The sequence below is a fragment of the Miscanthus floridulus genome, chromosome 16 (assembly GCF_019320115.1).
Source record: "Miscanthus floridulus cultivar M001 chromosome 16, ASM1932011v1, whole genome shotgun sequence".
NCBI lineage: Eukaryota > Viridiplantae > Streptophyta > Magnoliopsida > Poales > Poaceae > Miscanthus > Miscanthus floridulus.
This window is the reverse complement of record NC_089595.1, coordinates 11,744,478-11,759,693: the sequence shown is the minus strand read 5'-3', so window position 1 is coordinate 11,759,693 and position 15,216 is coordinate 11,744,478. Positions and strand designations below refer to the sequence as shown.

Sequence of the window (15,216 nt, the reverse complement as noted above, 5' to 3'; positions counted from 1 at the left end):
TTAAATTCCCTAATGCATCTAGTTTATTTACAAATTTTCTAGGAATTTTTCTAAGCTAGGAAGATATGTTTTTAGCTCTCTATGTACACTAGCCGGGTGTACCCAGCATTTTCTAATGCGTTCTCCGCACTGTGTGTGTGGTGTGTGTGCATGTGGATGATAGGTGGGTCATCTTGCCACATTAGCGAAGACAGCGACAGCGACATTATGGCCATGAGCCCATGTGTTAGTGAAAGAGAGAGAGGGAGAGATGGACGGGAGCTGACGGTAACGACGACGCCGTTCCATGCCTAGCCCGCCTAGTAGAGACAGAGAAGGGGAGAGAGGGAGACGGCGATGGACGGGGGTGACCGCCATGACGATGGAACAGGGGAGGGAAGGCCTAGGCTCATCGGAGTTGGTCACATCGGCGGTGGCAGCCCTCGGTGGTGATGGGTGATGGGTGCACGGTGCTTGTGGGGTCGCACCGCAGCCAATGGCGGGGTTGTCATCAGCAGCGGGTGCCCACGGTGGTGGTGGCAGCTCGCTAGAGGGAACGCGGCGGCACTGCACAGTGAACCTAGCCATACGAGCCTCTACCATCGCAACCAATAACATGTACGTGAGTGCGGGTGAGTGTTGAGTGTAGTGGGGGTGGTGTGGTGCCTTGGGTAGCCTTGTTGGTGATGGCCAATGGCCATGGCGGCTCGGCGAAGTAGGGTGCACGGTGATAGCGCAATATAGAGAGGGCAATGACTAACTAGCTAGCTAGCAACGGAGATAGAGGAGGGGCTATGGAACTCACCGGTCACTCCAATCGGCCAAGGACGCAGCGGGGAAGAAGAAGAGGGGAGGTGGCACCAACAGCACCGACGAACTCCCAATTTGGGGGAAATTGGAAGAAGGTGGAGAGGAGGAGGGGAGTAGGGAAGCGGAGGGGGAGATGCTATGTTCCTGCCCTCGGCGGAGCTGATGGTGGAGAGGGTGAGGCGAGTGTGTCGCCAACCGGGTCTATTTAGAGGCCGGCTAGGTCGGTTCCCGGCAGCAAGATATTTTCTCGTGGCCGCTCTTATCCACCACGCACACTCATGGTTGACCTTGTCAGGTCGGTTCACCACAGCTAGTGCTTGCCCACACGCATGGCGAGGTACCTTGGTGGCTACTCTGGTGGCTTGGTGTGGAGGAGACCATGGCATCGACGTTGACAAGCTCATGGTGAGGGAGGAGAGGGGAGAAGAGGAGAAAAGAGGGGCACCATGGGGTCCTAAGGTCTCATCATGGCATAGTTTACCTTCGCTGGTACCAAGGTGGAGAGGGGCGGGGCATTGATGCGTAGCTGTGCCGCGTATGGCTGCCAGCCGCGAGGTGGACGAAGGAGATGATAGGTGGGGCTCAGGCGTCAGTGAGAGAGAGAGGGAGAATGGAGGGGAATGGGCGAGCCGGGCCAAGCGCTGGGCTACGGCTGCTGTTGCGCTAGCTGGGTCAGCCCACGCGTGGAGAGAAGGAGAGGGGGAGGAGTAGAGCGGGCTACTATAGGCCGAAAGGGGAGAGGGAGAGAGAATGAGCCCATGGGGCTTTTATCTATTTCCATTTCCTTTTCTTTTTCCCAGCCTTCCTATGCATTGTTTAAATTAGCTTTTGAATTCAAATTTGAAATGGAAGTATGCAGTGAGTACCACCATATGTCCAGCAAGTGAAGTAAAAATTTTCACACAAGGTTTCACACATGATATTTTTATTTCCTATGTTGATTTATTTATAAATATTACCAATGTTGATTATATATTCTAGTTCCTATGCAAAGTTTTAAAAAGTTCAATTTTTAGTGATTTTTAAACTAGGTCAAATTTTAGGGTATTATACATGGCCTCCGGGCGTCGGACCGTCCGACGAACGGGTCCGATGCCAGTCTCAACCAGCCATGAGCTACCACGTGTCCTCATTCAAAGTCAGTTGACCATTGTTGCTGATGGTCACACGATCGCGCTTACAACTACATCGTCTGACTCAGCGTCGGACGCATCGGAGGCCAGGGTATGACTCCCGCGATTTTTACATAGAGAGGGTCCAAAACATGTTTTTTGGTCGGACCCCGGTTCGATGCCAACTGTCGGACGCAACCCTTGGTCTGACACCTCCACATGTCAGGCCATCGTGCGCCATGCCAGTTCCCACACATAGGAACAGTGCGCATGTGCCGTCCAATGCCGCCGCGCTGCAGGGTCTGACGCTCCCGCGCCCGAGCCCCTACGCAAGGGTTAGCCGTTGGACCTAGCCAGAGGCCGGTCCGACACTCCAATGATCAGGGTCCGACACCCCTAGATCAACTCCAACTTCGCCACCCTTGATCAAATGTGCTAACCACCAAGTGTGTCACCTTATGCACATATGTTAGCATATTTTTACATACATTGTCAAGGGTATTAGCACTCACTAGAATCTAAATGCATATGCAATGAGTCAGAACATCTAGTGGCACTTTAATAACCGCATTTCACGACGAGTTTCACCCCTCTTAATAGTATGGCTATCTATCCTAAATGTGATCACACCCACTAGGTGTCTTGATCATCAAAACAAAATAGCCCTATCAAATTCACCTTCGTCTTGAGCCCATTTTGTTTTTCCCTTTCTTCTTTTCAAAGCCCAAGCTCTTGATCATCACCATGGCTATCACCACCATCATCATGATCTTCACCATTTGCTCCACCACTTGGAATGTGCTACCCTATCTCAAGATCACTAGAGCAAATAGGTTCATACCTAGGGTTTCATCAATTTACCAAAACTAAACTAGAGCTTTTAGCTCGTCAGAGCCACCGCCGTTGTCCAGTGGGGGAGCGGGAACCGGGTCACTGGGGAGCATGGGGTAGCAATGGAGGTCACGGAGGGGAGGAGAGGAAGGGAGAGGCAGGAAGGGAGTGCCGGTGTGTGGGTGGGGCAGGCACGATGTCCTTCGAGCGCCTCACGATAGTTAGCCAGGGTGTGGAGATGGGGGAGCAAGTAGCATAGTGGGGATGAGGATGAGGGAGCACGGAGTTGGAGCGAATGAGGGTGGTCGAGTCGTTCTGTGTGCGGCGGGTCTGTTCAGATAGAACAGACGCCCACTGTATATCATTATTATCATTTATATTTAAACTTGGATATTGCTAGATGGGTTGAATACAGATACATATGGATAGTTTGTGTAACAACCTGAGTTCGTTATAACATAGGCATTCATTTTTGGTCATCAGAGTGAGCAATCTTTCAATATCTTATATAGATTCCTGATGCCTTGAGCTAGATCAATCATCAAGAGCCAACCAAAAAGGAACCCATAACCATCTCCGGATAGCCATGATCAGGTTCATACCTAGAGCGATGGAGAGGAACCCAAATGGATTAAGAGATATCCTATTGACATCAACAACACTAACTCAACCTCGGAGAGCACATCAAGATATGGTAACTTAGTCTACAATACCAAGCCAACTAATGACAGAACCATTTGGTCAAAGACAACAATCTATCGGATAGTCCGACAATGCCATTGGACCATCCGACAGATCACAGGGTAGCAGCGGTAAGTGGGAAATGAGTTGTTTGTCACTTAAGTGGGTGGGACCCACTTGTCAGCATGAATTGGGATAGATATTCCTCAGCTGAAGCCACTCTCTCTACTCAATCAAGAATAAGCAAGAACCCTAAAAGCTAGAGAGGGGATAGATTAGAGAAGGGATTGAAGAAGATGAAGGAGAGGAAGAAGGGAAGCATTAGCAGCAACCCATGGACACCCTTCACCTCTCAACCCCTTCATGATGAGCTCAAGGAGAACCATCCTCTTTCCTTGGATTTTTCACCCAATGATCTAATCCATGGACTTTGATGCAAGACTGAAGACTTCTTGCTAGTGGTAGTTCCATCATGTGTAAGTAAGCTCAAGGAGTTCTTATCTAGTTCAATCATCCAACGATTTTGTGGATAGTCCTTTGAACCATCTTTTTGGTATATTGCAAGGAAGAGTTCATATGGAGCCAAGCAAACTTGTGGATAAAGAAGCAAGAGTAGAGAAGTTTGGATCTTCAACCTTTTCGCTATGGAAGCTCTCAGATCTCAGAGCTAAGGCTTTTATCTTAATCTCATGGTTCATTCTCTAGTTCTTGTATCTCTAAGTTTGATCCTTAACCTATAGCCACACTTAGTAAAACAAGCTTCAAACCTAGCTATTTTGAGCCTAGTAAACCACCTAAACTATCCTAGAGATATCTTGCACATGCATAGATCACAACTGAGCACATCTAGGCTTAGAACCCAAGATAACCAAAGAACATAGGTTCTGTCGATAGTTTGAAGGAGTGTCTGTCATATCGATGGAGTGTCCTATAGATCCAAAAAATCAGTCACCAGAACCTTATCTTCTGTCGACATGAACCAGCGGAGCGTCCATGGTATCCCACGAAGTGTCCGTTGAATTATAAAGACTTATAGCTAGTGAACCCAAAAGCACCAAGCCTATACTAGAGCATCTATCACCCATGGCGGAGCATCCGATGATTTATAGAGGACAACAACCCAGCAACCCGAGGCCTTCTAGTTCCTACCAGAGTGTCCGTCACCTCCGACAGAGTGTCCATCAACCCAAGCAGAGTTCAACTAGAGCCAAGTCACCCCAAAACCCTAACCCTACAGAGTGTCCTCCACCTAGGTCAGAGTGTCCGTCAAGTTAACAGTAAGGATGAAGTTGTCTAGCAAGCTTACCCAAGAGGTCAACAATACTAGGTTAAGCATAGTTTCAAGAAGGGCAATAGTAGAGCCATAGGTAGAAGCCTCTATCCTAAGTCCTAAGCCAAGTCTTGTTCCTAAACCTTCCTCGGTTATCTTTAGCCTCGATCCTTGTTTTCTTTTAGGACCCAAGTAGCGTAAGGGACGTGTGTGAGTTGTCATCTACAACTTCAAATTCGTTCGAGCAGCAAAACTAGGTAGGCACCCTGCTACTATAAACCCTATTTTGGATACTTATGAAGTTCCATTAAGAGTTATGCATTTCATGTAGGTTTTGATAGTAATCTTGTTCACTCTACACTTAGAGTCACTCATTAATCTATTAGAAACCTCTCATCTAAACAATGGGAATGGAAACACTTAATCGCTTATTGCTTAGTTGCTTAACAATGGTAGAAGACGAGCATGAGAAGGGAACTCATTCTCACGCGTGTAGGATGCTACACTTGGATAATTAATTACTAAAAACAATGAGGGTACAACTTGACTTACTTTACTAATCTGGCTAAGGAATAATATCACTAAAGGTTATGAACTTGAACACCACCTTGATAACTTCGCTCATGCGAGGGGTAGGTCACTATGAGTGTGGGATCTCAAGTGACGTAGCTCATGGAGCAGTTAAGGACCGTTTATTGGGATACGTGAGTCTGAGTAACCACCCATACAGACCACATATCATGGATGGGGTCGACAAGCCAAGTAACTAATTGTGACCAGTTTGTCCATGAAATTGGCAAGGGGGTAGCGCTGGTCGGGAATGTCCAGGACATTGATCCGGCACTAGTCAAACCTTTCATAGGATACTCGGGCCAGTTTAGGGAAAGGTTGGAAGACGTGAGGCAACCCATATCTTGTGCACAAGTTATGGTGCTTAGTCCCATTCTTCCGTGTGGGTATAGTTGTACACCTCTACAGAGTTTGAAAGCCTAAAGTCCTTTAGGATGGAACCATTCGGTTGTTGGTAGTGTAAAGATGGAACATGATGATGTTGCAGCTTATATATGCTAATCACTCTTTGGATATCATACCTGGTTAATGCTAATGCCTTAAAATGAATCATGAGCATGTCATCTAAGAAACGCCATGTACTCTTCGCAAATGTACAAATACCTAAAAATATTTTTGGGTTAATTGGATCCGTGCCATTATAATTGTCATGTTTTGAAGTGCGCCATTACTATTCATCTAACTACACCAGTGCCATTATAATTTCTTGGTTGTTTGAGACACGCCACTATGTACGCCCGACGCCATCTTAGACCCACTGTCAGGCGTATAGGAGGGAGCCATATTTCCGTATGGACCATTTTGCCCTCCCATGAAAGGATAAGGGTACCGACGCCTACCTTGTCTGTCCATTCTCTGTCCTCGTTCCCTACTCCCTTCCCCAATCCCTAACCCTAGAACTGAGTGGCAGCAATCTTCTTCACCGATGGCGATGCACTGGATCTCGGCGAAGTGGGCATCCTCGATCCATGAAGGTCGACGTCGTTGCGGCCCCAGTCCAATAGGGTTGCAGCGGCCATGAAGAGCGGTGACGTGTCACCTGCGTCGTCGGCGGTGACGCCGGAAGATGCCAACCCTGGATCAAGGTATGTTCTAGCGATGTGGAACTCTAACTCCTGGTTGACTGTGGTGTGGGCTAACTCGGGATGATTATGCGCTGTAAGTAGGTTTCAAAGTAGTCTTTTTCGTTGTTCATTGTTCTAATTCAGCTTTGACTGTTGTCGTTCTCATTTCTATTGTGCTAGGATTTCTATGTTTTCGTTAGAGATCAAAGTTGAAGCCTTTATGACGAAAGACAGTGATGGAAAAAATCGTACTGTAAGGGAAAGGTTGTTAAATGGGTTGTGGAGGTAGGCACGATTACATTTGATTTGCTGCTTTCTAGCCTATCTAGTGAGGTCAGTTGGAGCTCTAACCAGAAGGCCACAGTTTGGTTCATTGACAAGACTATGGGTGAGGATGTAATGATTGTGAATGAAGTGCAGTTCCAAAACTTGTTTGAAATGTATAAGTCAGAGATGCATTGCCAAGTCATCTTAGTTGTGGTGGAAGAAAATGTGTTGGAACAACATGAGTTTGATGATTTAGAACCCTTGTGTGTTATTCCACCTGACTTAGATCCACACCTACCACATCCCACTGGTCCAGAACCGTAGCCTGATCCACCAATGCAGCCTAAACCACAACAACGTAACCACAAGCTGATCCATCAATGCAGCCTAATCCATCAATGTAGCCCACTACTACAGAGCCTAAACAATCCAAAGGTGTTGCTGATGAAGTTCCAAGCATCTTTGATAATGAAGAATAGTATGTTGGTGTTAATGATGAGCATATGTACATTTCAATTGCACCTGCACAGCCATCTATGAATGCTACTGCTTATTCATCTATGCCTACTAATGATGCCAATGAATATGTTGTTGCTGAAGGAGCTATACCTCCTAAGGCAGAGGTTACTGATGCAGATCCAGAGAACCCAATAATCGAGAAGGGTGCCTTATTTCCTGACATAACAACCTTCAGGAAAGCAGTGAGGCACTATGTAGTGAAGACACGTTTTGAGTTTGCTCGTGGCATCAAGACTGACCCTACCAGGTTTATTGCAAGGTGTAGACACCCTAGTTGTCCTTGGCATATTCATGCTTCAAGGATTCATGATCAAAAAACTATTTAGGTACATACTACTTAGTCATTCAGTTTGCTCATGTACCCTTGTATTCATTCAGTTTGCTCCTGTACCCTTATATTGATGGTTGCCTATTTTAGATTAAGGTTCTACCAGCACAGCAGAATTGTCCAACCACAAAGCTTGTTGAAGGTAAAATGGCTTCTCAAAGCTAGGTGGCAGATAGACTGACAGACTGGTTGAAGAAGAATCCAAGCAAGGGGCCCAAGGCAGCAAAGGAGAAGGTTGAGGGAGATTATGGAATAAAGCTCAAGTACATCAAGGCATATTTAGGCATGCAGCAGGCGCTATAGCAAATTCATGGTAAATATGAAGAGTCATTCAAAATACTATTTAATTGGAAAGCTCAGATGGAGATAACTTGTCCTAGTAGCATTTGTAGAGATAGATGTGCAGAAAGTAGGCAAGAAAAGAAGGTTTAAGAGGATATTTGTAGCTCTCAAACCATGTGTAGATGGGTTCTTAGTTGGTTGTAGGCCATTCATTGGTGTTGATGCCTCTAGTCAAACAGGTAAATACACTGGACAGTTGGCATCTGCTATAGGAGTTGATGGATATAACTGGTTGTATTACATTGCATATGCTATTTTTTACTATGAAAATGAGGACAACTGGAAGTGGATTATGCAGTAGTTGAGAAGGGCTGTTGGGAGCCCTCAAGGACTAGTGATTTGTACTGATGCATGTAAGGTCTTGGAGAAGGTAGTTGGTGCTGTGTTTCCTGACGCTGAGTACAGGGAGTGCATGAGACATCTATATTCCAACTTCATGAAGCATTACACAGGAGATGTTTTCACAACTCATCTCTATCCAACTGCTAGGAGCTACACTAAAAGGCTGTTTAGGTGGCACATGAAGAAGATATATGAGTTTGCCCCTGATGCAATTCAGTACTTGTAGGATCACCACAACCAGATCTAGTATAGGTGTGGGTTCTCAGAGGACAGTAAATGTGACTACCTGACAAACAATGTATTAGAGAGCTTCAACAGTTAGGTGAAGGACATGAAAGGGCTGCTCATATATGAGTTAGTTGATGGGCTCAGGGAGATGGTGATGGAGAAGAGGTTTCTTAGGAGAAAGGTTGGTAGGGAAATGAGTGAAGGCATTTTGCCAAGTGTCATAAAGGAGCTAAACCTAATTAGCAAGCACTTGAAGATAGTCAAAGTTGCAGTAAGTGATGATGATTTTGCTGAGGTAACCCTGATTGATGAATGGAACAACACCAAAAGGCACACTATGGACCTTGTCAACCATAAATGTAGCTACAGGGTATGGCAGATCATAGGAAAACCTTGTAGGCATGCACTGGCTTGGATCTTGTCCAACAGAGGCTTGAAAATCAAGGATTTTGTGCATGAATACTACTCTATTGATAGGTTCAGAGCAGCATATGCAGACAGAGTTCCACCCATGCTTGATAGGGCTGACTAGCCTAAGGTGGAACTAGGATACAAACTGTACCCACCTCGGTAGAGGAGAGCAGCAGGTAGACCTAGAGTGGTCAGGATTAGAGGGAGTATGGAACAAAGGGCAAACAAAAACAAAGTGAAATGCAGAAGGTGCAAAGGCTTTGGGCACTTTGAGAAGACTTGCAAATTTGCTGAACCAACAAAAGATGATGATATTGATGAGGCATCTACAGAGGCATCACTTAAAAGGTACATGTCTTAGTCCTGATTTGCTTATGAATATACATAGGCAAGGAATGTTTAACTGATAGGCATCTATTATAGGGTGAGAGAAGAAGATGAAGGGCCAAGCAAGACACCAAAAAAGAAGAAGCAGAAGACAAGTGCAAATAAGCAGGGGCCAAAGAAGAAGAAGAAGAAGACTCCTGTAAAGAAGAAGCTAAAGAAGGCTGTAAGTGCTCCTGAAGCAAGAATGGTGAGAAGCCTCAAGAGCTGGCTCGGCATGGAGTAGATGATGTGTTTTCTGTGCTTTTGCTGGTCTAAGACACCTGATGTGTGCTTTTGCTGCTCTTAAGTAGGATTGGCTGCTCATAGATGAGTTTGGGAACTATGCACCTAGAATGGTGTCCTCTGTATGGATGTTAAGTAGGATGTTTTGGAACTATACATATGTAATGGTCGAATGTTGCCATGTTTACTTCTGGAAAGTTGCATCTGTAATGGTCGAATGTTGCCATGTTTACTTCTGGAATGTTACCTCTGTAATGGATGTTAAGTAAGATGAAAATATTTAGTTCAGATAAATGCATGTTCTGGGAACTAATATTTTATCTCTGCTGACATGTTGCCATATTTCTGTTAGTTAAGTATTGCGCCTGTAATATGTTTTGCTTTCTGTTCTGCATGCACGAGCACTGAATTTGTGGTCACCATGCACATAGGAGGTACAAGGCCATCATCTGTTGTAGCTTGTAGTGGTTCTCATAACTCAGAACTTGTAGCTCATTTCCCTCACTTAGTCACTTCACAGTTGGTCTAAATTTTATTCACATGCTCACACGTACCATCAGAGCTCACAAACTTCAGATGCTTTGAAGCCCTTAGCAAAGTTTAAAGATTTCAAACTATCTGGGTACTAAAATTGATGGATTTGAGGCAGATTCATAAATAGACTAAACAAAAGCATGACAAACACAAGTGCTTCAGTTCAGATAATAGCCAGCTACATTCAAGGTCAACTGGAGTACATTCAGTTCAACACACTACCAACTAAACTAACAACTAACCTACGCCTAACTAATGTAACAAGTAAACACTACTGGAGACTTTCCCTTAGCAATCTCTTCTTTGATTTCTTCCTTGGCTTCCATGAGCTTCAGAATCACTTCACCAAGCTGGCCCTTCATCTCAGACACTTGGAGCTTCAACTGACACATCTGGAGTTTCAGGTCACCATTGACCTCTTCTACAATGGTTTCTGCAACTGATTTCTCTTCTTTTGTAGGACCCGGATTCAGCAACTCAGGATGATTGCAGCGCAAGTATTCTATATAGGGTTCCTCATACCAGTAGTATGGACAGCTGCTGTTATTCTACTTGAACAAACAATCTTTCTCAATCCGACAAGAAAAACAGATAACCCATAGATGAAGCTAAAGCCAATCAACCAACATACCGGGAAATGGTTAGGGCACTTGTAGTACACATCATTGTTCTTGCTCCTGCATTTAATCACCTTCAGGTGGCACTTGGGGCAGTCAATCCTAGGGAGGTCACCCATCTGGGCCGAGCTAGAGGATGCGGCGCTTGTCATCTCCAGACGGCAATGGGAAGGGGAGAAGAGGCACCGCCTACCACAGAGGATTGCTGCCGCTGTTCTAGGGTTAGGGATTGGGGAAGACAGTGGGGAACAAGGATGGCGATTACAAACAGAAGGCAGGCGTCGGCGTCCTTATCATCTCGCGGGAGGGCAAAACAGACCATACGGAAATACGGCTCCCTCCTATACGTCTGACAGTGGGTCCAAGACGGCGTCGGGCGTACATAGTGGCATGTCTCAAACAACCGTTAAGTTATAATGGCACTGGCATAGTTAGACTAATAGTAATGGCGCACTTTAAAAACGTGACAATTATAATGGCACAGATTCAATTAACCATATTCTTTGCATCCACCAAATATCTATGTGTTGGAATTAAGTCCTGCGAGTACGAAATGTACTCACGGTGCTGCCGTTAAGTTGTTTTGCAGGTATTGTTGCCCCGGTGGATGCGAGGTAGCGCTCTATTCACCGTTGCATAGTAGATCTTGGATTGGGAGAATCCAAGATGAGCTGCAAGTTAACTCCGATAATAATTCGGGCGAGAGATTGAAGAGTTGAGCCTAGAGGGAGAAACTAAAACTGTATAAACTCTGTGAATCATGTATTTTCCTGTAAGCATAATAACCTGGATAGTTGGGCATGATGTTGGATGTTATGTGTGTTGGTTTGCCACATGGGGTGTTTCGTGTCACTCGACCGTTACAACGATCCTGAAGCTGTCGCGTGCGGATCGGCAACGGCGCACGCGACAGTTTGCGTCTAGTTTGGTCAACGGATAGTCGGGTATACTAATAAAATAATATAGATCCATATAAGATATTCGACTTTGAGTATTCAGAATTAGATATGATATCAGATATTAAATATTCAATTTTGGATAGTACAAATCTGAAAAAGAAGTTGGATATGTTGGCTCGGATATGAATGGGCCCAAACCTTCATACCTCTAATGATTAGAAACTAAAAACGAGATCTCGATGTAATTTAGACAATTTTGATTATCATTTATTTGTACTTATGAGTTACTTCTACCGGATGGAGCTTAGAAATTGAAAGTAATAGTTTCTTGGTTGATTGTATCCTTAACCATTTCTCTATCTTTTTTTACACGAGGAACTCACCACGAATCCACTAATTGCTGCTGCTTCCGTTGTTGCTGCTAGATTGGCCATAGGGCTTGCTTCTATTGGGCCCGGAGTTGGTCAAGGTACTGTTGCAGAACAAGTTGCGTCGGCGGAAAATATCCATTCAATGTTTCACCCCTATATCAATAAAATGACATGGTGGAAAATCATTATAAATCTACATATTTTAGGGACCATTTGGTAGTGCTCTCAATCGGTTCTCTGCCGCTTTAGCTCCACCAGCTCCCCACCCACAGAAAATACCATTGGTAGGGATTCTTCTCACTCTAGTTCCATGTGCGACCGCAGCAGAGATCCGACCTTTGTTGCAGCCGAGGAGCCACAAGCAGAGGGCGCTGGATAGGCGGGATGGTGGTTCACCTCTTCTTGCTGGACATCGCCGCCTCCTACTGTCGCAAAGAGAGAGGCCTCCACCACATGGATCTAAGAGAGAAGACAACAGGGCATGACAGTGGGGAAGGTGGTAGGAGGTGGCGATAGGAGGAGTACGGGGAGGCATGGAAGGAGAAGGTGAGGGAGACATGCGGGAGCGGAGAGTGGAAAATGTGTCGGGGTGGTGTTTGAGCGCTAGCCCAAAATCTCGCGGAACAAAGTGTTGCCAAACAGAACCTTATTTTCTATACATGTACCTTGTCCTGACCATTATAATGACGATCCTTCGGAATCCATCGTCACAAAGTGGATACTCGCTGTCAGCAAAGTTTATAGAAAAAAATCTGAATGCAAATTTGAAGTCAAACTGCTCAGTTTGTATACAATTCGTTTGTACTCCAAAAGTTAGTGTAATTTTAAACGAAAATGGTAAAATGGGGTCATCCGATTTGCATAAACGCAAATACCAAAAGCTGTGAGACCGTCGCGGTGGGCAGCCTGCCCACCAGGGTTCGAACCCTGGTGCTCATCAGGATTTATTCCTAAAAATCTGTAGCCTCTCTCGCGTGGAGCCACAAGGGGATTGTGACGCGTCCGTCGCCTACGAAATTAGTGCATTTCGCTGATCTCAAGAAGGACACGGTCTTCTAGATCTGAGTGTAGTTGTAGGTTTGTTTGTATACGAGTGGTGTGAGTAACGTGCGTGTGTACGAATAGATGCTATAACTGTAACCTAGATGAGAGGAAAAAAAACCAAAAGCTGTGGGGGTGGCTTTTGAGTTTTGAGCCAGCTGCTTTTGCGGTTTGCCTCGATTTCGATTTTTTCCCCCACGTGCGCCGTCGCCGCGACCGACCGCGATCCCATCTCCCAACGCCCCCGCCTCGCCTCGGGGATCCCGCCGCCGCTCCATCCACTTCTACTCCCCCCACACGCAGCGAGCGGCAGCGAGGGCGAGGGATGGCCAAGGCCAGGTCGTCGGCGAAGCAGTCGCGCGCGCAGGCGCAGCAGTCAAACGGCGGCGGCGGCCACGCGCTGTCCTCCAAGCTCGCGAGGTACCTCGACCCGGAGGCTTCCTGGGACAAGGTACGCCCCGCCCCTCGTTTCCCCGCACGCGCGCCGGTAGCTGCTGCCGTGCTGACGCTCTCGTCTCCGCTCGGCCGGGCTGTGGCAGGACCAACTGCTGGACGCGGTGCACTGGATCCGCCAGGCGGTGGGGCTCATCTGCGGCCTGCTCTGGGGAGCCGTCCCCCTCGTCGGCGCCGTCTGGATCGCACTGTCAGTCCCCCCTCCTAACACCTCTCTCTCTCTCCCATCTTGTCAAACTCCAGCCTTGCCGTGTGTAGATCTGTAGCTTCACCTACGCGCACATAAGCGAAACTAAGCCCTTTTGTACGTACATACACTTTGTAATTTGTTATAATTAGATTAGATAGATATCATATCGATTTTGTAGCTCTGGGACATTGCGATGGGCATGGCCACTGTTACATTGATATTGTTTGTGTGATTGGAATTCAGGAGAGTGATTGGTTCCTCAATTTTGTTTGTCGGTTCAGGGACGTTTTCATCACTGCTACTAGTCACATGTGCGGTCAGATCTGCTGTCACCCCTTGCGTTTACTTGTGAGTTAAGCATCTGATTAGCTGGGCCGTAGCTAAATTTGAGAGTTTCTACCTCTGTATAACAGTGCGCTTGGGCTATTTTCGATGCCCAGAATTCTAGTTCCTGCTAAATGGTACTGCCGTGACACAGCTCTGGCGGTATGTAGCTGTCTACTTCAACGATTCAGTTCAGGCTTCTCTGCCTTCTTTGATGGAGTTTATCGCACTCTAGACTATCTTCGGGCTGTAAGTAGGAGGACATGGTTTTCCATAATGCGTCTTGGTCAGGACTGAGTGTACAAATACTTTTAAGGTGGCCTTAGCAAACAGGAAAAGACTTGCAGAATAGAACCATGGTTGATTTCCTGCTAAGTGCTAAGTTTCAGATGAATGCTAAGCAAATGACATGCTGGTTGATACGCAAAACAAATTTGTTTCCATGACCGAGATGTCATTATCCATTGCTAAAAAATTATGGCGACTTTTGGGTTTGATCTTTATAACTTTATTTGACCTCACCATGTGAACTTTTACTATGGTTGTATTCTAATATGACACATAATGCGGCCTCTTTTACAGATTTCTGACCATCTCGACTGGCATTATCTATTGGTACTACACATACCTGTTGAAGATTGATGAGGAGGAATATGGAGGCCATGGGGCGCTACTTCAGGAGGGTCTTTTTGCTTCGTTCACCCTTTTCCTGGTAACTATTCTATTCTACTTCAAAAGGAAAGGACCAATCTTGATTTAGTCATTGACATTTTATTTTCCTTTTTGTTGCTTGCAGCTTTCATGGACTCTAGTATACAGTTTGGCTCACTTTTGAGAGGCTCCTTGGGTGCACATACCATGTGACCTTTGTTCACCGTGTCAGCCAGAAGAGACTCACCAGGACACTGTAGATTAAGGAGCATCTTAGAACGAGCATTGTATCAAAATGGTTCTGAGTTGTAATGTTATTTCCCAACCCCAGTGTAATTTTGGTACTATGGGATTAGTTCAGTGCGAAGTAGAACACTGCCTATGGATTCCTCAATCAGAGGGCAAAAATGTTGATCACTGAGTTTGCAGTAAAACAATATTCACTTGCATCAAGCTGTGAATTAATGTACAACTTTTAACACATGAATTGTTCTGGGTTCTGTTACAGGCGATTTTATGCAAAAGCAAACTGGCAGCTTTATTTTATCAGATGAATCATATCGTCCTGTATGTATCATTGTGCTTTTTCCATTGGAGTTACTGATACGAGGGCATTTTGCCTTTGCATAGGTTCCGATCTGTTTGGTCAGAAACATCATTCCATAAACCCAATGCCAGAGCTCTGTTCTAGAATATCCTGGTGCATGATTACTGTCAGAAATATGGTTAAGAGCTGCTAAAAATAATCTTCCATGGAAAAGTTTGCACCAGAT

General features: G+C 45.6%; 1 protein-coding gene and 1 pseudogene across 1 annotated transcript; both read left to right on the top strand.

Moving 5' to 3' along the window:
* The first annotated feature begins 7,578 nt into the window (after positions 1-7,578).
* On the top strand, positions 7,579-9,364 carry LOC136512338 (uncharacterized; annotated as a pseudogene).
* A 3,603-nt stretch (positions 9,365-12,967) lies between these two features.
* On the top strand, positions 12,968-14,948 carry LOC136513665 (uncharacterized). The gene is made up of 4 exons (XM_066507629.1): positions 12,968-13,276; positions 13,365-13,468; positions 14,375-14,504; positions 14,589-14,948. Exons 1-4 carry the CDS (start codon positions 13,151-13,153, stop codon positions 14,625-14,627), a joined length of 399 nt encoding a protein of 132 aa, XP_066363726.1. The 5' UTR covers positions 12,968-13,150; the 3' UTR covers positions 14,628-14,948.
* Positions 14,949-15,216: the final 268 nt, after the last annotated feature.

Bases quoted from the DNA above. Each gene is read 5' to 3' on its own strand.
- LOC136513665 (XM_066507629.1), top strand. From the start codon at position 13,151: ATGGCCAAGGCCAGGTCGTCGGCGAAGCAGTCGCGCGCGCAGGCGCAG. The intron at 13,277-13,364 runs GTACGCCCCGCC...GGGCTGTGGCAG, and splicing joins CGGAGGCTTCCTGGGACAAG to GACCAACTGCTGGACGCGGT. The intron at 13,469-14,374 runs GTCAGTCCCCCC...CCTCTTTTACAG, and splicing joins GGCGCCGTCTGGATCGCACT to ATTTCTGACCATCTCGACTG.